General features: G+C 40.9%; 1 protein-coding gene across 18 annotated transcripts in view; it reads right to left on the bottom strand.

Annotated features, from left to right (window-relative positions):
* macf1a (microtubule actin crosslinking factor 1a) overlaps positions 1–24,250 on the bottom strand; it is a 155,239-nt gene that overhangs the window by 64,986 nt on the left and 66,003 nt on the right. For 8 of the 18 annotated variants that reach the window (XM_057354515.1, XM_057354520.1, XM_057354524.1 and 5 more), the window contains 31 exons: positions 23,448–23,525; positions 22,729–22,821; positions 15,227–15,393; positions 15,032–15,144; positions 14,800–14,906; positions 14,568–14,687; positions 14,155–14,250; positions 13,754–13,881; positions 13,540–13,633; positions 12,647–12,801; positions 12,138–12,558; positions 10,783–10,860; positions 10,242–10,403; positions 10,045–10,149; positions 9,143–9,238; positions 8,927–9,052; positions 7,513–7,665; positions 4,919–5,073; positions 4,649–4,775; positions 4,376–4,559; positions 4,129–4,295; positions 3,614–3,792; positions 3,372–3,510; positions 3,081–3,274; positions 2,840–2,999; positions 2,536–2,619; positions 2,303–2,410; positions 2,125–2,223; positions 1,917–2,036; positions 1,729–1,820; positions 541–676 (listed from right to left, as the gene is read on the bottom strand). In XM_057354515.1, coding sequence (XP_057210498.1) covers positions 541–676; positions 1,729–1,820; positions 1,917–2,036; positions 2,125–2,223; positions 2,303–2,410; positions 2,536–2,619; positions 2,840–2,999; positions 3,081–3,274; positions 3,372–3,510; positions 3,614–3,792; positions 4,129–4,295; positions 4,376–4,559; positions 4,649–4,775; positions 4,919–5,073; positions 7,513–7,665; positions 8,927–9,052; positions 9,143–9,238; positions 10,045–10,149; positions 10,242–10,403; positions 10,783–10,860; positions 12,138–12,558; positions 12,647–12,801; positions 13,540–13,633; positions 13,754–13,881; positions 14,155–14,250; positions 14,568–14,687; positions 14,800–14,906; positions 15,032–15,144; positions 15,227–15,393; positions 22,729–22,821; positions 23,448–23,525 — 4,236 coding nt within the window. Of the gene's footprint in view, positions 1–540; positions 677–1,728; positions 1,821–1,916; positions 2,037–2,124; positions 2,224–2,302; positions 2,411–2,535; positions 2,620–2,839; positions 3,000–3,080; positions 3,275–3,371; positions 3,511–3,613; positions 3,793–4,128; positions 4,296–4,375; positions 4,560–4,648; positions 4,776–4,918; positions 5,074–6,171; positions 6,679–7,512; positions 7,666–8,926; positions 9,053–9,142; positions 9,239–10,044; positions 10,150–10,241; positions 10,404–10,782; positions 10,861–12,137; positions 12,559–12,646; positions 12,802–13,539; positions 13,634–13,753; positions 13,882–14,154; positions 14,251–14,567; positions 14,688–14,799; positions 14,907–15,031; positions 15,145–15,226; positions 15,394–17,294; positions 18,296–18,801; positions 20,177–22,728; positions 22,822–23,447; positions 23,526–24,250 lie in introns of those variants that run through there. The other 10 variants (XM_057354507.1, XM_057354513.1, XM_057354510.1 and 7 more) reach the window with 5 other exon arrangements.

The following is a 24,250-nucleotide window of genomic DNA, read 5'->3' as shown; positions in this document are numbered from 1 at the left end:
TAAGCAAATGTGCTTTATTAATATGACAAATAAGGATGGTGTGGGTGACATGACATCAGGCATGTTGTGGAAAATGGAAATGACTCAGTTTTCACCCCATGCTATTAATTTGTTACAATTGTTAAGTAAAACGTCTGTAAGGTGTATGAGGATGGTGATGGATGTTAAACCACACGTGACAGGCAACACAAAAGTGACTCACTCGCTCTGGCTCACACATACACATTGCACACTGACCAGACTTGATCATAAAGGAGACCTTTATATAAAGCGCAGGTGTCAAACTGCAGTCCTCGAGAGCCACTGTCATGCACAATTTTGCTCCAACCTCAATCAAAGACACCTGAATCAGGTCTTTAGGATTACAGGAAGTGTGCTGAAGCAGAGACCTAAAAGCACATTAGCTCTACAGGGCTGCAGTTTGACAAACCATTTTAAAGCAATATATTTCAAAAGCATTGTTTTCAGGACTTTGCAGTCGAAGCTGGCTTTGGCAAAGTTTAACATTGCTGGGTTTTCCCCTTGAAGCATTAACTGTACCTTGCGCTCCTCCTCTTTGGCCAACTGTTGCTCCAGTTGTTGTAACTGGGCAGCAGAGCTGTCGCACAGTTGACTGTAGGTGGCCTTCAGCTCATCCAGCTGGGAAGCCACCTGGGCACGCTCTTCTGCGGACAACCTGAGGACACACGGGATGGATTAATAACTGCACTGTACACTAGACATATTTACTGGTTATTCATTATTTAGAAAGTAGTTGTGTAACAACTAAATGTAACAATAAATGTGATCTCCCATGGTTTTTGTAAGTTCAGTTCAATTTTTGTAAGTTCAGTCTAATCAATTGATTTTAAAATGAAGCAACGACAACAACAGCAATAATACTACTAATAGTTAGTTATAAACAGTTGTCATTTACACACAGGTAGGTTTTCTGGATACTTTTCTAGATAGTCTAGATTTTCTGGTTACTTTTATTGAATATATTTTCTGGATACTTTTATTAAAAATATTTGTTGGATACCTTTATTTAATATATTTTCTGGATGCTTTTATTGAAAACGTGTTGGAATTTTTTAACGGAATATATTTTTCTGGATGCATTTATCGAATATATTTTCTGGTTATTTTTTTGAGTATATTTACTGGATAGTGGATACTGTTTTTGAATATATTTTCTGGACGCTTTTATCGAATATATTTATCTGGTAATATTTATTAAATATATTTTTCTGGATGCTTTTGTTGAATCTATTTTTCTGGTTACATTTATTGAATATGTATACTATTGAATATATTATATACACTATAAAATACTTTTATTGAATACATTTTTTGCAGTGCATCAATTTTACAGTGAATGAATAGAGAATAGACGGCTTCAATTTCAATCCATTGAATCTTTAAGCATTCTTAAAGGGTTTATTTTCCAGCTCTATTCCAATGTTTGTATTATAATCAGTTTCAGTGGCAACAACATTAACAAACTTTATGGCTCAAACCGTTTTATCCGATAAAACCATCTATATTATATCATAATTGCTTGCTCTGAATGATTGTATTAATTTAGCAAAAATGATATACAGTATTTTCACTTCTACATGAAACAATAATATATTCAAACCTACTTCCCTCTAAAAAGTTGGGGTTGGTACCCCACAGACTATTTGCAGTACCAGAGTTTGAGAATCTCTGTCATTGTGTACTGAAGACAGTATAAAGAAGACTCACTTGCTGGCCTGCTTTGACATTAGGAAGACTTGTGTGCTCCTGATAGCTTCAGCAACCTCCTCTTTCTTAGCTGCCAACTGCTCACTGATGGCCTAGAAAAGAGACAGACATTTTCATACAAACTACCTATACTACAATATTGCCTGAATAGCACCTAAAAAAACTTTACTATCCTAGCTATACTATACCTGCTGTGCAGCAAGTGATGGCTCTGTAGATCTGCCCGCTCGATCCTGCACACCTTTTATCCAGCTGAGCAGCTCTGAGACCTCCCCGACCCGTGCCTGCCTCTCCTCCTCTACCTCTTTCTGTACACATGATAGAAGCGTTTCGTTTTCTTTAAAGTGCATACTTCAAGCCTGAATGTAAGGGTCTTGGCCATTTCTAAAAACACACCTCTTCCTCCTCCAGCCGTCGTAGTGCATCACTGATATACTTGACATGTTGTGTTGTCAGTGTTACCAGCGCTGTATAGCGTGTACGTAGATCCATGAACTGTAAAGTAGCAGAAAAACATGATTTAAGTCAATTTATTACAATGTACCGCGTTCTATCACCTTGTTTCATTGTTTACCTCATGTGTGATGACATCAGATGAAGAGTGCATCCTCCTCCTTTTCACGGGGGATTTTTGGGTCGATTCCACGAAAGCTCTAAATGTCATAAGCTGGAGCTCATAGTCCTGATTCAGACAAGGAGAGAGTGTGTAAACAGAAGTACAAGACAAATGTTAAAACATACTTGGTTTGTATCCAAAGTTGCCGGCGACACCAAGTAGTCTCTGAGGCTCTTCACGCATTGCTTTACCTTGACTGCACCGCAGTAATGTTTAGAGTGTGTCTGACACTCATCCAGTTTGGTCTGGTTCTGTTCGATCTCAGCCACCAAGGCCTGCGGAAAAACAGATGAGTCATTCTAGTTTAAAATACTGGAATCCAAGCCCTGTTCTCTTTCATTTTGTCCTTCGTTCAATGCCACAACTACCGCTTTGCAGGATGTTTGTGTTTTTATATTCTGTTTATTAGTGTGTTGCATGCAATATACTGTATGTCATCTCATGTAGCAAAAACATTGTGTCAACCCACTGTGTTATATTCAAACACCCTCTCACCGTTTGCTGTGCGAGCTGCTCTGACAGAGCTCTGCTGTCCGTCTGCTCGGGCTTCGTGTTCTCCTGCATTTCCGTGGTCTCCTCTATCCAGCGGATGAGAGAGTCGTGTCCTTCTCTGTACTGCTGCAACACTGAGCCCAGCATCTCTAGATCCGCTTGCCTGAAGGCCATTGAAATTCATCTTAGAGTTTGAACTAATTATCAATACGTTAGACGTTAATTTGACCTCTTCTCAACTCACCGTGTCTCCATTTGCCTCTGCACTCCACTCCATCTCTCAGTGAGCTGTTGCGCTTTCTCCTGATACCGGTCTAGTTCAGGGCTACGGTCAGTGTGAAGCTGGCTGAGCTGGTTTCCGGCCTCTTTAGCCCGCTGGACCTCTAAACTCAAAGTCTGGAAGATGGGATCTTGCTCCTGAAGCTCAGAATGCCATTTCTGGAAGTGTATGAGAAACGATGGTGTCATGCCCAAAGATGTCCAATGATGTAAAACATGGTAAAAAAACTTAGATGAGTGTATGCGTGTGTCTCACCTTGAACTGCTGTCCCAAAGCCTGAATCGCAGAAGTATCTGCAGGCACGATATCCTCTTCGCTCAGTCGACTCTCATACTTTCTCACTTGACTTTCAGCTGCCTGCAGGCTTCTCATCACCACATCCACTGTCTTTAATCTGGCAGAGAGACAAGCACGCTCAGACTCATGCTCGTAAAGCTAAATGAACAATGTCAGATGAATAACTAGAGCTGACGGGTAAGTGCAATAAATCGACTGACTTGTGCAGATAAACAGAAGAGAGGGAGTTGAGTTTCTCGATGTGCTCCACGGCCAGGTTGAGCTCAGAGCGCAGAACAGGAACGCTAGAAGAGGTGGGTTTCTCCTCGAAAAACGTCACGCAGCGGCGAGACACCTCACCCAAATCTGACTGAAGACCTTTCAGATCCTGCTGTAGTTTCTGCAACAACATAAAAAAATCATCGCATCTCACATCCGACTTCTTTTTACTACAACCCAATGGAATTAACACTTGACTTTTGAATTCATCTGTATTCCAGTGTTTGCAATGCAAATTTTAAAATACACTTTTTGGGGGGTAAAATACTAAATACATTGTTTCTTAATGGCAATAAAATATATATATATTTTTTTTTATTGTGGGAAAGTATACTTTAGAAGCAAAGATTGCTTAAAAAAGGTGGGCAGGCCACTACTGTGTATGAGCTAAAATGACCAAAAACAGTCATTAAGACTACTGACCAATAGAGGGAGCAGTTGTACAGTCTTTGCTCACCTCTTGCTCAGCAATGTGAACCACACTGTCTACCACATCTCCAGATATACCGCTGGATTGTGGCGTCTGTATGTCTCGCATCAGTCTGCTTTCCGCATCCTCCAGGTGCGACTTGATGCTCTGCAGCTCAGAGAGATAGGCGCGAGAGACTGACTCGTCCTTCTCCACTAAAAGACATTTAAAAATGCTTAGCATCCTTTCATATGCTTTTACAGCATGCGACTAGTGTATTCCAACATCTTCTTACCCGTCTCCAAGGAAACCAGCAGCGTTTGACAATGTTCACGGCAGTTCTCAGCTTCCATCTCAAGCTCACGTCGTTCAGCCGGCGTGAAAAGGGAGCTCTCGCGACTGTCCGTCAGGAAGTCAGAAAGGTGGGCGTCCAGGTTGTCCAAAGCTTGCTGCCTCTCCGCTGGGGTCTGCAAGCGCATCTGCAGTAGAATAAGATGATCAAGACAAATCTGTAGAAGTATTCCAATGAGAGAATTATGGGAAATTGATTGAGATTTGTGTTACGAACTTTGTCTAAGCTCCAGGAGGATACGTTTTGTGTGTCTTTCTGCAGGTAGTGCCAGGAAACGACGCTCTTCATGTTAACATGTAGCTGGTGCCAAAGAGACATGACGTTCTGATACATCTGCTCCATCCTATATATAGAGACAAGCACACAGCTGTTTTCAACATCAAATGACAAAACAAGCAAACAACAAGTATCATGTGCATTAGGCCTCTCAAGGTGGATCCTCTGTAACGTGTTTGGTGGTGAGCAGTAAGGATGTGCGTGACGTACCGGCTGGCAGTGTCAATGGCCTCCTGATTGGGTGGAGGGATGCTGAAACATACGGACGGCACCATGGCCTCATTTCCTGTGGGACTGATGACCTTCCACTTAGTCCTCTGAGAGTTATCCTCCAATACACACTCCTCTCCTTTACCGATGGTGATCTGAGAGAGAGACATAGGGATGGATGGATGGAGGGAGGGAGGGAGGGAGGGAGGGAGAGAAAAGAAGGAACATGGCCGGTAAGGGAGAGAAGTTTTGAAAAATTGAGCAAATGTGCATTGCGTGTCAATAGATTAAAAAGTAATGTCAGCCAAATGAGGAGGAATAAAATGTTAATGCTAATGGCTTTCATATGAGTGGAATTATGTGAAGTATGAATTTAGTGAAATAATGCCTCTCTGCACTACTATATTATTGCAACTGACCTTGCAAAAAGTGTTATCATTTCAAATGAATTATCTGAAATAAAATGCAAAAAAAGTTGCCTTTCAGCCTATAGCTGTGTCCTGACTAACATTAAAGCTGATGACCACCAATAACCTTTAAGGCAACATAAAATTTAAAGCTTTAAATGATTCAAGCAAATTAAAAATCAAAAAGATGTGAGAGCACTTTCTCTCTCACCCTATGCCTTGCACACAGAACACATTACGGCACAAAATCTATTGCATAACCGGGAGGAAAAAAGTGATACTAAATGGGCACCACCTCCTTGTGACTGATAAATACTAAAAATGTCCTTCTATAGAAGATACAAGATTCATTGATCTTAATGTGAGCACACTTGTATTCCTAACTATTCCTTCCATGGGTGCTATTTCACATTATTGCTATTCCTGTTAAGTAGTATATTTTAATTCCTCCATTAAATACACGTTAATATATTGTGTAAAAAAATGAAACAACATTTGTAAATACAAGTTGATAAATAAAATGACTTTAAACCTCTAACTAAAAATGATCAAGAAACATTCAACTTCAAAATAAATATTCACTCCAAACAAAACGGCATAAATGCTGTAATGCTTTTTCCAAAAGACTTACTTCCTATGTTCATGCATTTCCTATTTAAACAGAAAGTCACCGTCAGAACATATTAAACGGCTCATCTCTTCTATCAAAGAAACTCAAAAGGTACTGCATAACAGCAATGAGCAATAAACAGTATATGGGACGCCTGAGGCGAAGCAGAGGTCCCTTGTGTGCAGGGCCAGGCCAAAGAGCAAAGGTCAGAAGAGAAAAAGGGGCGGCAATAGTACCTGAGAGTTGGCCTTGCCCGTCCCCGCAGACACACATACAGAGGAAGGGAGAAGGAGGGGAACGGAGAGAGAAAAAAAGGGTTAAATTGAGGAATAAAGGAAAGACAGGAGGATTGAGGGAGGGCAGAGAAAAGGGGTGGGATTAATTAATTCTCGCCTGACTGACATAATATGATCAAGATGAAAGAAAAGACTCGGGGCCACAGCGTGAAGTATGACTGAGTATTCTGCCTATGAATGGATATTAAATAAATGGCAGTATCTTATTTGAATTCACTTTAATGAAGTAGATATTAAAGAGGGGTCAGTTCAAACAATCTGCATCTGTTTCCCATATGTATGACTTAAGAGAGCTTTTGTGGCTATTTTGTTAAGGGGGACAAGACTGCTTGTGGCATCTATCCATGGCCTTTAAGATTTTAGACTACTCTAAAAATGTAAAATCATAAATCTTTAAAATCATATCTAGAGCTACCTCCTATTATCTCAATGACGGCTCAAAATGGGTTGTCATTACTCTGATAACACATCCCTTAACTTGTTTAAATAATAAATAATATTTAAAATATGACCAATGAATTTGGAGCTACCACACTTCAGAGTTTATGCGGGTATCTGTTTGAAGCTAAGTTCCAAAATCTTGTGAGCTGGCTATCCAGACAACAAAGTTAGCAGTTAGGTTGACATCATACATACGTCAAGGTAGCTCAGTAGCTTAAGTTACAAAGTGGAAGAATGCTTTACATGGATGCCCTAAATGGCGACAACGCAAGCTAAAAGAAAGTATATACAGTAGGTGGTGTAGGACTGGACTGAAGGCATTTAAACTGAAGTAGGATTACATCCTTTTTTTCAATTTCATTTCAAACATTTATTTCATTACAAAATCATTTCATTTCAATTTTATATACATCGCTGCTGTCCTTCTGAAACCTTGTATCTCCACATATTGGGATTTTTTTTAAATAGTCATAAATCATAATTTTTTTTACTGTTTTTACTTTATGTTTTTCACTGGGTTTTGCAAATATTTAACCAATACAAAGTATTAAAAGGTGCTTGTCAACTTTGACAATACAATATTTGATCATTTAAAAAGTAGAGTGTTTTTTCATTTCCTGAAAAACAGTGAATTTGGACACCTGAAGTTTTGGAGGCACAGCGATGATATATTGTGCTTTTCCTACCATTTTCAGTGCAATGCTTTAAGTGTATAATGTAAATCTTAGATCAGAGTGATCTTAGGTCAGTTTTAAAGAGGGATCAATGCACGGTTGTGATGTGGAAAGGAAAGACAAAGCAAGTAGGTTGTGATGGTAAGATATCTGGAGTGTCATATACCTCGATTTGCTGGTAGTCACAGATGGCACGAATGGGCGTGGTGGTGCCCAGGTTACTATCAGCGCTACGTGGGCGGAGCTGGACCACAGACTTGGCCCGGCCTACAAGACTGGCCACTGTACTGCGGTATTCAATCAGTTGTTCTTTCTCCTCCTGAAAAAATATTAAAGAAAAAAATCAGCCCTAGCTCTTAAGACCCTCCTTAACAGAGAAAAAAAGAGGTAGCATACATCAATGGGCTGTTCGCTTTAAGAAAATTAGATACATTTTCAGTATAAACATTTGTTTCATGTAAGATGTTAATGGCCATTAAGAAAAGTTTCTAACCAATAAAGAATGTGACGTCACAGATGTGCATTGTACAAACTGCCTATTTCACAAAAGCTTTGAATGCCGCTCATCCAATCAGATTTCAAAACCAGTCACAATAAAGCCTTTGCTAAGTTGTCATAATTGCATTTTCTCCATTATTAACAATGTTTCATCCTAAATGTCAAATGAACATTAACTGAAATGGTGCTCCCATGACAATATATATATTGTTTTTCTCATTCTAAAATAGCAGATTATTGACTTCCAAATTAGATTCATGCAAATGAGAGGCCATCACTGTAACTTCTCCATGGGTTATTATTTGCTTAGCTTTCATGACATTAATGAGCTGAGTATTGGTACAGGACAGCCACAACACTGCCATGAAAAGCTCATTAGAGACTCATTAGGTCTGGCTTTGAAAAGCAGAAGCTGACAAGAATTGATAATGTTTTTACGCTCACTCTATGAATTTAACATGTGCCACTACATGTTATTGCACAGCACTGAGGTTTTCAGAGCAACAATGCTCACAAAATTATGGAAAACATATAAGATCAACTGAGTAATATAAATTGTTACTGTGCTGTTCTTCCAGATGGAAACAGGAGATGGCTATAAAATGGTTAACCAATATCATGTCCTTGTGAGAGCTGGAGAACTTTTGTAATTTTGTCTATTCTAGTACATGACAGATAAATCAATAAAATATTGAAGAATGCCCCACTAAACACCTTCAGATTGTATGAATAACACTCAATCCTATCATTGGAGGTTGCGATTTTTTTCTGCAATTTAGCATTTATGTCCATGCTAAGCTTCAATCTAAAACTTGTGCCAGCTCTTCTCCATATGGCCATGGATGATATGCCTAATGCTCTGCCCACCCGGAGCAACCCCTCTCTCATGATGCCATCTGCCCTAAACAAGGACACTCACCTACCCCTGTGCATCCATGATGCTCAAGCATTCAAATTCCTCAACTGCATGCATTACATTGCCGCAAATAATTCAGAAATTCCCATCAATACTGAAAAAGAATGAAGAACACCACTAATATAAAAACGCCTTATAATAAGAAAGATCCAGAAGCCTGTCCCACCATTGAGTCCTGCAGCAGGTCTTCTAATCTGCCGAGTCTGCTGTTTTTATCACAAGTGTATTGTCTCTTAATGGTGTCTTGAAGCTGGCGTAGGTAGCTTTCACACTCCCGCGCATCACTCATGAACTGTAAAACAGACAAGTGCTTTTTAAAAAAAATAACATTTTTAAATGGAAAGACTTTTGAAAACTGAAAAAGTTTAGCTTGATTTGGCACCTGAAAGTAAGAAGTGTTGTCCTTGAGATGTTGCTCCACACATACGCAAAGCTCTTTCACCCACTGCCACTGCGTCTGAAGGGCAGCACTGTAAGCCTGAGATCGGAAAGGACAAAACTGTACATCAGGATGATTCAAAGAGTTGATTCAATTCTGATTCGTTCCAAACCCTCATGTCGTTTCAAACCAACCATGTCATGGGTTTAGAACATTGAGACGGTGCATGATGACAGAATTATTCTTTTTTAAAGATAGGTGTTTGGCGTTTTTTGCCTCATTTTGAAAGTACAGTGAAAGAGAGGACAGGAAGTGGGAAAGAGAAGGGGGAGGGGTTTTGGAAAAGGACCACGAGTCGGGATCGGGTCGCCCGAAGCGCGCAACATGTCAGAGAACTGACAGGATTATTTATTAGTAATATAGTTATTTTTATGTCAACTATTCCTTTTTATGTCAAGTAAATTCATAAATTGACGAACTAAGAAGTTTGTTAAAGTTGGCATGAAACAGAAGTAGCGTTGTTTTAAATTTAGAACTGTGACACATGACATATGAGAAATGGCTTTTAGCATTAGAAAAAAATGTAGAACGGGGCATTATTTTGTACTTTGGATTACGATTTTTTGTAACGATTGGATCGTTAAAAGTAGAAAGCCTGGCCATTGGACAGTGAATAACGTCCCTCCCCCAGATCGAGACATGTCATTAAGAGAAGAAATGCAGTTTGGAAAGATTATGAGGGCACATGAACTAAATCATTTATAATAAAAACCTCAATATTTTGTAAAATATAAGAAAAAATAAGAAAATAAGAAGAAGTAATAAAACAAAAAATTATTTAAGAATTAAGACAAACAAAAAAACGAAAGATTTTGATTTTATGGTGACTTTAATATTTATCTCACCTCAACTGTTTGTTTGGCTGGATGGTTCTCTTGACGCAGATGATCAGCAGTCTCCTGGAGGGAGAGCATCACTTCCTGTTTCTCCTCCAGCTCTGACCTCATTTCCTGAGAGAGGACAAAAAAAGAACCTAGTACGAATACAATAACGCATTAATAATCTGCATTTATATTTCAACTAACTATAGATGTAGTCTTACAGCATATTGTTCTTTTTTGGCAGCCATGTTGGTGTTGCTATCGCTCCAGTCGAAGGCCAGCTCCTCCTCCTCCCTCTCATTGAGCCAGATCAGCTCCTCAGTGCAGTGGGACACGAAAGCTCGAAGGCTCTCCAGGCAACGCAGTCGCCATGACGAATGTTCCTGCGACAACACAAAAAACATTCATAACGCCATGACGCAATCAAAAATCAGACGCTTTCTCTGTGGTAAGAAACCATGAAGAAAATGGCCCCAAAGGTCCACTCGCTTGTCCATGAACAATCGCTTTTCTTTATGGAGAACTGATTTGGTTAAATTAAGAAGCTGTGTGTGTGTGTGTGTGTGTGTGTGTGTGTCAAGAGCAGGTGTTGTTCAGCACTCTTATGCATGTCACACGTCAGCATTCTGTCTTTGTAAGCAGACACACTCTGTCACACCCTGATGAGATTAAGGAGCGAGTGATATCCATAAAACAGAGTCTAATACATTCAAAATACACTCACATATGGCTGCTTACCATATATTTAAAGAGAAAACTCACCAGCAGTTTGCAATACTGGTTCTCCAGCTTGGACGTAGTCTCAGAGTAACTGCTACGTAGACTGGTTGAGACCCTTGACTGGGAGAGAGAGAACATGAAGAAACATAGACTGCGTCCGAAATCGGATACTGTGACAGTACGTACTGAATTTGAATAAGTACCTACCTATCGGCCGTTAAAACAGTACATTCTATATAGTATGAGTGGGAGTAGTATGATACATTTCGGACATACTGAGTCCGCCATGTTTCATGGTCATGTGACCCGTATGCTCTTTGACCTATGACGTATTAACAACAACCTACACGTGAGCGTTGATAAAAACATCATATAGTCACGAGAAATTCATTTATTGGCACTTACATTAAAAACGGACGTCCACCTTAAAGTTTTCCGCTATATTTATTTGATTTACTTTTGAGATTTGACCATTGCTCAGCTCCCGTGGCATCATGGGATAGATAAGTGTCCATCCGATCCACACTCAAGAATCTCGGCGGAAGTAGTAGACCATCCGGGTATTTCTCGCCTACTGTTTTTTGCATACTGTGGTTTCGGACATACTATTCATGACTCATACTCATTTTCGCCTACTATATAGTAGGGAAGTAGGCGATTTCTGATGCAGCGTTTGTTTATGAAAAGTTGTAAAATGTATAGTCACATTTAGACTTGAAAATGAGCATAGCAAGTTTAAAGGAATAGCACACCCAAAAATGAAAATCTGAAAGGAATAGTACACCCAAAAATGAAAATCTGAAAGGAATAGTTCACCCAAAAATGAAAATTCTGTCATCATTTACTCACCCTCAGGTTGTTCCAAACCTGTATAAATTTCATTGTTCTACTAAACACAAAGGAAGATTTTGGAAGAATGTCAGTAACCAAACAGATCTCATTCCCCATTGACTGCCATAGTAGAGAAAATAAATACTATGGGAGTCAATGGGGGATGAGATCTGTTTGGTTACTGACATTCCTTCAAAATATCTTTCTTTGTTTTCAGTAGAACAAAGAAATGTATACAGGTTTGGAACAATCTGAGGGTGAGTAAATGACAGAATTTTCATTTTTTTTGGGAGAACTGTCCCTTTAAAAAGTTATTTCAAACCCGTATGGCTTTCTTTCTTCTGCAGAACACAAAAGAAGACATTTTGAACAAACAACACTGGACCCCTTTGACTTCGATTGTATGGACACAAAATCCCTCTTCATATCTTCCTTTGTGTTCCACAGAAGAAAGACTCACATACATGTTTAAAACAACAATGGATGTCTGCATTTTTTTATTTTGGGGCGAACTGTCCGTTTAAAAACAAAAGAATGCATTAAACAGATTCTCAAACATTCAGTACCTCATAATTTCGAGCCTCTTTGAGGCTACCCAGAAGATCCTCCACTGCTTTGTGAATGATATTGTGATCCTGCAGATGTTGTTCTACAGATGGCAGGTCTGAACCCCACTCCGCCCGCTCCAACAGATCCTGCGACTCTTCCACCCAACCCAGCAGCTCGTAAATGAAGCGCAGGCTTCCTTCATCTTCTGAAGACGACATGGCAACCAGGTCTGCGCGAGACATGGGCCGTCTGAGCAGCGACGCCACAGCGCCCGCCGCCCCCAGCAGTGTCTGTGCTCCCAGTGTGGCGAGACCCCCTACAGACCCCTTCTGACCGGCGTGCTCTCCCAGCAGACCTCCTGTGGAGAAATGACCCCTCCTGTACACGCTGGCACACTGCAGGCGCAGGGAGACCAGCTCCTCCTGCAGACATGATACCCTACAAGACAGAAAAGAATCATTCACTGTTAAATTCAGGACAGCACCCTTAGTCTCATCCACCCTTTTTTTTATTTTCTCTCTATTACCTGAATGCCAGCTGTTCAACTTGGTAGTATTTCTCATCTCTGAGGACCTGCAGGTCAACGTGAAGCTGTCTGACCAGACCTTCACAGTCCTGCAGATAAATTCCCATTTCATTCTCACATCTCACAGGCTGCCCGTTCTCCAGCTGAGACACGTCCTGTGGGAGGAAAGAAGAAAACATATGGATTTATAAGGATCTACAGTAACACAAACATCTCTGTACAGAGTGTAGCAAAATAAGATGAAAAACCTATGGATTTTCCATATAGACTTTTGGAAGATCGCAAAAACAAGCTCTGTGATTTATGATCCTTACATGTTTTGTCTATCAAGATAACCTTTGCAAATGAACACAACAATTATTGTTGAGGCCTAAATACAATCACCAGAATTAAAAAGCTAACATGAGGCTATAAATAGACTACACTACGGTCGCTCGGTATCAACGTCACCACCAATAAAACTCCAACAACTCTTTCAAACTTTTTTAATAACATGTGTACTCTGTGAATGAATCCCTATCCATGTTTTTTGAGATTTGTGCCCATGTTGCATTATTTGTGAGATTTTAAAGCGTGACAACGTTTAACGTCCCTGACAATGTATGTAGTCGCTTTTAACAACTTGTTAGCAACCACCATTTTTTTAAGACATGTAAAAGCTTTAAAAATTCACAAGCTGATTACTGGTGTGTTTTATGTCGTAGAATAAAACGTGAAAATATTTAGAGCTTTTATAAACCCCAGACCGTATTTCAGGCTTTTAACCAAAAACCGGAACCGGAAGCGCTTCCGGGTTTTGCTCACAAAATTACATAATCCCTGCGGTAACTTAATTTTACATAAATTTGTGTGTTCTCTGGATGAGTGTTGTGTTAAGATAAAAGTCTACTCACAGCCTGCAGAGTGTTTTTGGCCAACGTTAATTTCTCCTCACAATCCAGAGCCATGTTCTGAATCTTATTGGCCATTTGCAGGAGTAACTCCAGCCTAACAGAACATCCACAATGGCAAGGTTACACACAGATACACGTCTAAAATTCAAACCTCTTAAAATGATAAACGCCGGAATCATCTCAGATATGTCTTTCTGGAGCTGGAGTCACTAACCTGTCCACGGCGGGTCTCATTGCCTTCTCTCTCTCCAGCATCTCCAGGATCAGTTTTCCCCATTCCTCCTCCAGGTCGTTGGGATGTAGCCCTTGGGGCAGCTTGATACGCCCAAATTCTATCCAAGCCTACACACAACCATAAACATCAAACATCTTAAAAAGCTCAAAACAAAGCTTTTTTCATTAATTTTTTTCTGCATATGTGCATATATGTTCCCTTTCATTATTCCACCCCTCCCACATGGCAACGATGCGCTCTACATTAGCCTGAATCTGTTCATGCGCTGCTCCACTGTGCCTCTTGTGAACAGTATAGCCCACATTTAGCTGCAGAATCAAGGTCAACCTCAATTTCTCTGTCTTGCTGTCGTTTTCACTTCGTATCGGTCTGTCTCTCACCTCCAGAAGCTTGTAGAGGTGCTCAATTTGGGTCTTCTCTCCCTCTTTGGCAGGGATCTCTGTCTCCTTGAAGTGGACATATTCATTGTAAAGTGCCTAGGGAAAAGAGGACCTTTGGTAAACAGCCAAGTAGGATCACATTAAATGGCGCTTTTGTGGTAAAGTAAGCCCTTATTCCCACTCTTTCTGTCACATTTGCTCTGTTCCAAACCTAGCGAGCTACCAAAGGAAGAAAAATATCAGGCTGTCATTGATCTGGTCTCTTGCATAGTGATATTTACAATGTGTGGGGTACCAGGTTTCTACCCATGTAGTGCGTTCCAAATGAATGCCTTTTTTAAAGTTGCATGAGCATGCTGTCTTGGATGCCTTCAGCCACATGCTTTTTTAAGATTAATGATTTATCTTCTCACCTTGAGTTCCACAGGATTGTGGGGGAAGAGCCTGTTGGCCATGAGGGCCGTGTGTTGCCTGGTCCACTGCAGCAGAGATGAGAAGCCAGACTGGTACTCTGCCCATCGCTGGCCAACGTCCTGAACAAAATAAACAGAGAAAGAGATGAAGGGAAAGGAAGATCACATGGACATAACAGAAGTTGAACATCTTGTGTGAACGGCCTTTAGGTGAGGTGTGAAGTGAACATACATGTGCTGAAATGCCTTCTCCACCCTCCGGGATCTTGGGGAAAGCATCGTAGATGGATGAGACGTACGTGATGACAGACTTCTCGTCGGGCGATGGCACATCCACATCTGATGCAGAGATAAAGAATATAGACATTGAAAAGGTGGGTGAAAGGGAATGGAGAAAGATGTTTTGCAAACAAAACCTGATTTGCAAAAAGAATACAACAAAAAACAGGAGTCACCAATGTTACCTTCAGAGTCTAGAAGTCGTGTTACCCCTAAAGACTCGGCAATCTCAAAGGCCTGTTCAAGGTTCTCATGGTTACTCTGTTGCGCGACCACATCCATGTCAATCAGGTCCGGCCTAAAAATCACAAAGCCATCAGATCTATGTTAACATCCTTGAGTGCCTCAAAGTACTTAAACATGTCTCTGCGTGTTTATACCTGTATCTGTGCAGAAGAGCATTGAATAAGCGTCCATCGCTCCAGCTGGAGGAGAAATTGAAGCAGCGCAGACCAGGATAGCCCTCGGTGGCTTGTCGACTCCATATTAACAGTTTCTCTTTCGCCGTGAGGTCACTTGATTCACCACTTACATAGATCTCGGAGATCTAAAGAATAAGATAAGATGTTATTGACAGACATCTTGAAATACTTTGCGTAATGGTTTGTCTATAATGTTCTGTTCTGTATTTATGCATTTCCTGTTAAACAGAACACTGAGGTCCAACATTAAGTTTTGAAGATAGAGTGCTTTATATACAGTATTTCGTATCAAGTTGCAATAGTAAGAGGAAAATAAAAATATAAATTTGTATATTTGTTAAAAAGGATGACCCACAGCTTGACCACAAACCCCTCACTTATGCTTTTCCTCTTACTCTTGACAAAGGGAGCCAGTATTTGCAGCAGATGTCTGTGCCAGTCTCTAATCTGTACTCTATTGTCATTCCACTCATGCACATTACATCCAAACCCTTCTCCCTTTTCTCCCTTTTCTTTTGCAGTAAACAAGGAAACACTTGGAATGAACATAAATAGCAGCAAAACTACAGTCGAGATTAGAAAGTAAAACCACAGATCTGCACAAAGCCAATGCGGCTCTAAACTGGTGACTTAAAGAACAGTAACTATAGCCTACTGGTCTGAGCCGATTACTCTAAAGGTGCTTTTACGATTAAGGTTTCTGGTCCAATTAACAGGTGTTAGCCATGAATACGCACTCAAACACTGGATTACCATCATGTTTCAAGGCAAGACTGAGTCAAACCAGTCTTCAAGGCAACCGAGTAAACCAAGATAATTCAGCAAGGTGTGCAGACATGCCGTAAACACAATAAATACAATAGACAGGTCATACCGTGACACAGTGGTATTTCCATCAGAGCATGGATCACTGAGTTTGTGACATTACACTAGTCGAGACAGTAATACTTTGCCCTCAAATAGTCTCATTACATCACAGTTAACACTAAACAAATTATCACCAGATAAACCAAAATACACACTAAAGTAATGTTATAAAGGTAACTAGAAGACAGCCTGTGACTAACTCTATAAGTAATGTGAAATGGCATTTGAAGATAGTGTGACATCAAACAAAAACCATCCAACAAAACAAACACAAGACAAACCAACAAATATTAACATACAAAAAAGAAAGTAAGCAAAAAATTGAAAAGAGCAAACACTTCCCCTGAGGAAGTTTGCTAGAGGCCTGATAATGCCCATATCAAATCCATCTATGTTCATATGTGGGGAACCACAGCGATGACGTCATGACTGCAGCTGGCACACACTGTGCTCAACTCCAACGCACAGTGCTACCAGAGATCACAGAGCCTGCATTCAGCCATCCACTCTTTGATGTGTATTTCTGGGCGTGTGTACGCTATGTTTCGTATTTCTGGTACGGCGGCAATATAATAACTAGCCTGATCAGGTAGACACCAAGCTTTTAATACACAGTGCTAATGCTGGAAGAAGAACATTTCTCTACAGCACTGAAACGCATCTCTCCTTAATAACCTCCATCAACTATGAGTCTTTAATGTGCAGGTGGAGCAGCCAGCAGAGGACGGCTATTAACACACAACAACAAACCTTACAATGGTGCAGAGAGAGAGATGCTGAGAGAAACTGAACAGCTGACAGTGTGTCTGTGAACGTCACAAGCCATCACATCTTTGGCAGCACCAGGCAGCTCCGCTTCACAGAGTGGCAAGAGTGACAGGAAAGAGAGGGGGTGGTCTAAGAGAATGAAAATAATGAGTGGAGGGAAGAAAAGGAGGAGGAGAGATGGTCTGGTCGGTAGTGATTAGACTCCTGGGACCGGGTCAGGAAGGATCTAAAGATGCTGTGTTGTACAATCTTTATAGGAAATACAATGAAACACAAAGCACATATACACACCCCCATTCGTAGTCATAGACGAGCTCTGTCTGCTTTTATCTCTCCTCTTCTAATGCAACATGAAAGACTTCCAGACAAACAGAAAGAGAAAGAGTCTGACCTGGGTGGGACGCTGAGCTGGTTTCTCTTGTGGGGAGATGGGACTCTCCAGCACAGAAGTATCAAGAACTTCAGAGGAACTCCCCCAGTCAGTCTGAATGGCTGCTCCTGCCTCGGGCGAGGTAAGAGGCACATCGCTAGCATAACCTGAAGACTGAGGGTCTTGCGTTGGACGGCCAAAACCATCGGTCATTTGAATGGTGTTGTCCAATAGGAAATCATTCCCTTTTTTTGTTGGAGCTGCTGCTGTTGCGGTTGGTCGACCTCGATTTGTGGACACTTGAATTTTCGTGATATCCCCTGAAACAGGAGACGCAGCTGGAGGTTCCAAATGGATTTCGAGTTCTTTGTCACGCCACACAGGCGACCCGTATTCTCTTGGGTAGACAGTGCGGACCACACAAAGTTGTCCTCCAAATTCGCGTATGTGAACCACTCCCTTTTTCTCAGATTCAGGGTCTTCAAACATCAGTTCACTTCGCCCATGAATATTCTCCTCTTCCTCCATTTCCAAATCTTCACGTTTGGAGCGTAAAAGGCACGGCCTCTCTAATACCCCCTGCACACGCTCCCGTACCCTGCAGACTCTGCCTCCTCCAGGAGTTGTGTTTACTTGCTCTTGAGGCTCTTCACCGAATCTTTCTACCTCAAGAGCTCCCATCCACGCAGGACTGGGATATGGGGATAAAATGGCCATCTTGCTGCCCCGCAATGTCCCTGTGCTTCCAAATATAGGGGCCATCCCAGGGACGAGGACTAAGTTGGTAGGCGTTTCACTTTCGGAAACTCCAGATTTGGGGGCCTGCTTAGTAAGATCAATACTTCCACCTTCATATTCTTCAAAGGCACGGCTTCTCTTGTCCTCCCCTTCCGCTCCTTTTAACTTGTGTTTGGCCTTTCGTTTTCGCCTAAATCTGAGTCTTTTCTTGGGTGGCAGTGGTGCAGCACCACCTGGCCCAGAATCCCTGGGTTGTTTAACACAACCAAAAGAGCTCCCCATATCTAATATAGATATAGGGAGAAATACAAAACAAAAGAAAGGAAAGAAGAAACTACAATGAGAGTAGTTCAGCAAAACAGTCAACCTGAGGTTGTTTAAATTGAAATTTTGTGATTCATCCGTAATGAAAACTTAGATACAACAATACAACAGATGCAGTTCAGTGAAGAAGGTATTAAGTTCCGGTTCTTTCAAGATTTCATGTTTCAGTAATACAGGTGTGAAACAGGCTATTCCTCTTGTCAACTGGTATTCCTTTTGTGTTTTAGGACATTTTTCATTCAACAGCCCTTTACCAAGAAGCTTCACATAAGTCTTTAAGACATGCTGCATATAGTTTATTGTACTTTATGAAATACTGAAATCCTACATTGAAGCTCTGGTCTCTCTGATGGTGCAGAGTTGGTGCAGTGTTGATTACAATAAAGAGTAAAGGATCTAGCCCATTTTTTATGCTATGTAGAATAGCAGGTCATTAGTCATGATACTCAAGGACCCACTAGCCTACCTCTGATATTCCTCATGCTGAGAACCAAGACTGAACTGCAATGCAGACATACACTGTTGTTTTGAGTTGCACGCACACACTCAACATCTCAGGACACATCCCTGTCACAACAAGGTCGGCAGTCCTCATCTCACACACGTCCACAGTCCGGAAACAACATATATTCCTCTGTTTGTATCATAAGACATCCAGAAAACCGTGCCTCTGCAGATTTCTTTAGCATACATTATTGATAAACACACTCCATAGTGCTAACATCAGTTAGGGCAGTAAAGTGAAGACGTTGTAGTGTTAGTCATCCTGTGGGAATGTGTTTATGGTACAGCTTTATGACAGGTCCCAGATCAGCTGCTAATGGACAAAAGTGCACAGTCAGGCAATCCTCCGGTCTATGCACAATTTAGTCACAGCCAAACAGTGCTTAGCGTCTCATGTTCCCATCGTCACCTAATCAGGTGATGTTTAGTCTTGGCATCACACCTGTGGCTGTGTATGCAGCTCCGGTGTATGTTAGCTCCATTAAAACAAGTTTCCAGACATTGAAGAGAATGAATGGGAGGGGTTAGGTACAAAGTGTGTCGTCTCCGCTGCTACGGGAACTGGCATCCCATACCCTGACGCCAGCACATTTGAATCAACACATAAGACGGGAACTGCTGTGAGTGAGGACCTCACCTTCAGGATGTAAAATTCAATAACCACTTTCTTCCTGCTGACACCGCTGGGTGCCGTTAAGCACATAGTCCAATCACACTTATGACGGTCGCAGTTTCAGTCCATCCCATCTTCTTTCTGCGTTTAAACAGCGTATGTCCCAGGAAACGAGAAACAAGTCAAGGTGCCGCTCCCTGATGTTGCCGATTTTCCTCTGGCTATGGAATCTAATTAGAGCACCGCCAGGACAGGGCTGGGCTGGTGGCCGGCTATGGCTGCTGAATGAGAAGAGGAAACGAAAAATCCAGGAGTTCTCCCCCACCTGAAGCTGCACCGCTATCCTCAAACCGGTCGCCTTGTGCGTGTTGAAAAAAGCGCAGCTCCATCAGTCGAGCATGGCTGAATTGATCCGATTGACACGGTGCTCCCCTTTGCACAACCACTGGGTGCGAACAAAAACGTATGTCATGAGTATGAGTGCGCTTACAAGGTTCAGCAATTCTGAACCTAACATTAAAGCATACGTGTCTCAATATCCTTGCTGTGACTGGAGAGGCCTGCGGGTGATGGAGAAAGCCAGGGGCTCCGGTAATAACAGGTTGCCTGTGTCCTCTCTCTCAGTTGCTGGGTAGCTCCTCTGCTCTCGCTGGCAGGCGCTGGCGGAAAAAAGAGCTTTATCTCTAGTCTGCTGCAGCCTCACAGAATACTCTACTGCTGCTTTAGCTTCCTCCTCCTCCCTCTCTCTCCCTCCTCCTTTCTCGCTCTCTTTCTCTCTCCTCCTATCCATGTGCTCATCCTCCCTCCCTCCCGCGCTTGCTCAGATGCCTGGTGAGCTCAGAGCACAACATACACGCACACATACAACCACACCAATCTAATGGCCTTCAACTGCCAGCCTAGGAGTGCAAGAAAATATTAGATTTGACAATTTAATTCTTGCACCTGTAATGGACTGGAATAAGTGTATTATTTTCCAAAGCTGTCACTCTTATTCTATACCTGCACATACTGTGTATGATATATTGTCATCTGGACCCAAAGATCAATGGGTGTGAATGAATAGATCTGCCACAGACTGGTTTGAATAAAATGATATCTGTGCAAAGTCTGAGATGGTTAAAGATAAAAGACCTCAACCATCACAACATATCGCACTTTGATGGAATCTGATCATGTGACCCAGACCTATCATACGCAAATGTGATTGCATGGGCTGCTGATGAATTAACACGAAATAAATAACTGTGACACAACTCAAAGCGAGCTGACGCCACATTTATTGCATCAGCCAGACTCTCTCCTGTACTGCAACTGAGAACGATTTCTGTTTACAGATAGACAGCCGCAAAAACACAGCGATCAGCTTTTTCTGCAGACGGAGGGCATACGATTTCAGCACACAACAATCCATGCCAAACGATCCCACAGCCAAACCTTTTCAACTGACTGACATTAGCTACAGCCAATCAGATGAGTTCTTTGTGTGACGGAGACAGCTGGCACACAGTAGAGTCTGATTAGTATTCTCCCTCAGGATCCTGATCTTAGACAAGAATACACCAGGTCAATACGAGGGGATCCAAAACACATGCCGAAAGGGTGCAGTTAGCCTAAATTACAGCTGTGGATTGAAAACAGAAGCAAGTGTCCCAGTTGAGTGTGGGGGAGGTTGGGTTGTTAGCATCTCATGGCTGTGTAAAATGAAATGGTAAAGTGGCACATAGGGACTGCTACTAAAGGAATTACTTCTCTGACAGAACAACAGCAAGTACTGACTCCTCCTAATTACCAACCTGTGCTCAAATGATCATTTTACATAATGTTCCCCAAATTATTCATGATATACAGTAGAATATTATACTATGGCAATTTTGGCTGTAGTCAAGTAGTTTGCCAACAAGTAGTCACAACGTTTATAGTTTTTCGTGCTTCAATCCATGTTTACAATTAACATTAATGGATTTGGCATACATCTCGCATTGAAGGGACACATTTTTTATCAGTATGTGAGTTTCCGAAGAATAAAACCCAAAATCTTTGCACTGCTAGTACAGTTGCGCTATAGGAAAACTGTATTCACATATACTCAGAGTTTTCATTCCAGATATGTAATAATGGACAGCACAGTACTCATGTGAATGTGAGTGATCTGCTCTAATCAAATCAAATCACAATTATTTGTCAAGATTGAGATTTTGTTTCGAATCTCTTCCCCCTAATAACTGTTATAAGTCGACATCACATCTCATTTTTTATCTTTATGAGCCCTCTGCCTCCTCCACTGTTTTCTTATTTTGCTGAATCATGCTGATTGAAGATGCTTTGGGGTCAAAGCAATGCAATCTCCTTGGTAACCAGCTCCTGTGTCACCTTGTGATGTCATCACCCTGTTGATAATCACTGTGCCCCCTGCTGGACAATTCTGGAAAGTGTTCAAAGCAATTTGGACGATCTGTTGTATTGTCAGCCTAAGACCTCTTAGACAGTGTATCAGGAATGTTTTTATAGATTCTTAAATGAACATAATTTAATATTCTTCTTCTGATAAGTGCTGGTCTCAACACAGACAATGTGACTTTTCTCACTGCTGAGGGGTGATTACTGTAAATGGGCATTAAAAATGTGTTCCAAACACAGCTTATGAAAAGGCAAAAATCATATTTTCATTACTTCAGAATAGATAAACTATCATCAAACATATTTAAATGATCTAAGCTATTACATTTTTTACAAATGTCTAACATACTGATCTTACATACAAGCTAAAAAGGACAGACAAACAGATTCTCCTCCGGCTTGACCCATAAGCACAGAAAATAAGGTCATTTCTTACATGCGTTTCTCGGTGGCTAGTCTAGAAGTGAAGAATTCATTTGCAAAAACAGATAACCCATGTTTTTATTGTTTGATTGTGTTAGCTGTTTTTTTAGTTACTATTACTTAATTAAAACAACTCAACTGCAGTTTCATATACAGTATACTTCTTGGAATGCACAATAAAAACATGATTTTTGAAAATGTTAAAAAACGGACTGGCAGACATTTTTTTGAAAGACCACAAACTGGCCCATGAGTGTACACAGAGGGTCTAAGGTCAACATGATCATTATATTTTCGTCCCTTATTTTTTCCTCTCCTAAAGTTAATCCCACTTATTTTGCCACATCCTGGCATCAGCTTTGTGACTAACCTCAAAGTGGACACGCAAAAATAAACACTGCATGCCCATGGCACTCTTTTCATTAAAAAGCCTTTGAAAAGGAAGGGACCTACCTGGAAGTGAAGGATGATGGTCCAGATCAGACCCAACGTCAGTTTTGGGTTCCCATCTGTGATGTCATCGTTACGTATATTCACCAGTTTGACCTACAACAAAGCAAAACAAGAATCTCAATAGCGGAAAATATTGAATTAAACATTTTTTTTCCAATCTCAAAATAATTCTATTTAATCTTCAATTCCATCCGTAGCAAATGTTTCTTTGCAACCCTGATCTAAATACACTAGTATCTCACTGCTAACAATGTCTAGGGACTGGAAGAGTTAAACATTTAATGATTTAATGTTATTTCAGGGCAGCTTTGGTTTGTGTCGTTCTCTCATGCTGTCAGAAGCTATGTGCTGTACTTTGGGAGACTTGCTATTTGGCAGTTTGTCTGATTTATGGACCCTGGGCTAAAGTGACACGGAAGAGGATATTAGACAAAAACATTGATGAAAACATCAATGCGGGTCATCTCAAAGCCCTGCAGACTGATAGAAAATGAGACTGAGGGCACATATGTATCTACAAATCTCTTGTTTTCCTTAATCTTGAAATTAATTAGTCCAGGGCTATAAACACTATACAGTAGATATTGAGGGTGAGAGGTCTCAAGAGGTCTATTGTGACCTGAGAAAATGTGCTTACATCTTTGCATTTGTATTTTAAAGACCGAAAGTGTAATAAAGTGATTTTGTTTTCATATTTAATATAAAGTATGTGTACATACCTGTCTCTGCTTGAGGAAGTCTAGTGCAATCTGCACATTCTGCAGTCGATGAAATCGCATTCGACCCTTTTCCCTGGGCTAGACAGGAACGAGAGAGAGAGATGTGGATGAGTGCACTAATAATCAGGATAAATTGGAGGTTTGGGAGAAAACAGGTCTGTTACATTAGCAGCAGGCTGAAAGCAGTAAAAACAGCACACTGTAAAAAGATGCAAGACTCAGGATCAGTAATTAAAAAAATAGTCTCAGAGCAACTGGAATAGTTAACAGACCATGAAACCGTCACTAATTTGCTAATCATTTAAACAGCAAAGCTAAACTGATTATTACATCATGCACCATCTTGAGATATTTCAAAACCTAGTAAGCTGTCGACATGACACAGCATTTTAGAGGAGTAATAAACGCTCTCCTAAAACATAGGCTGTTTCAAAAGGCAGGTTAATGTACTGTGAGTGCTGCCTTAAAGGAATAGTTCAACTAAAAATAAAAATTCTGTCATCATTTACTCACCCTCATGTTGTTCAAAACCTGTATAAACTTGGTTGTTCTGTTGAACACAAAAGAAGATATTTTGAAGAATGTGGAAAACCAAAATGTTATTGGGCACCATTGACTACCATAGTAGTTTTCTTTCCCTCCTATGATAGTGAACAGTGCCCCAGAACTGTTTGGTTATAATCAATCTTCCAAATATAATTCCTTGTGTTCAGGATAACAACAAAATGTATACAGGTTTGGAACAACTTGTGGGTGAGTAAATGACAGAATTTTAATTTTTGGGTGCACTATCCCTTTAAGAT

The sequence above is a fragment of the Triplophysa rosa genome, linkage group LG16 (assembly GCF_024868665.1).
Source record: "Triplophysa rosa linkage group LG16, Trosa_1v2, whole genome shotgun sequence".
Lineage (NCBI taxonomy): Eukaryota > Metazoa > Chordata > Actinopteri > Cypriniformes > Nemacheilidae > Triplophysa > Triplophysa rosa.
Note: the sequence above shows the minus strand (reverse complement) of the source record. Positions and strands in the feature narration are given on the sequence as shown.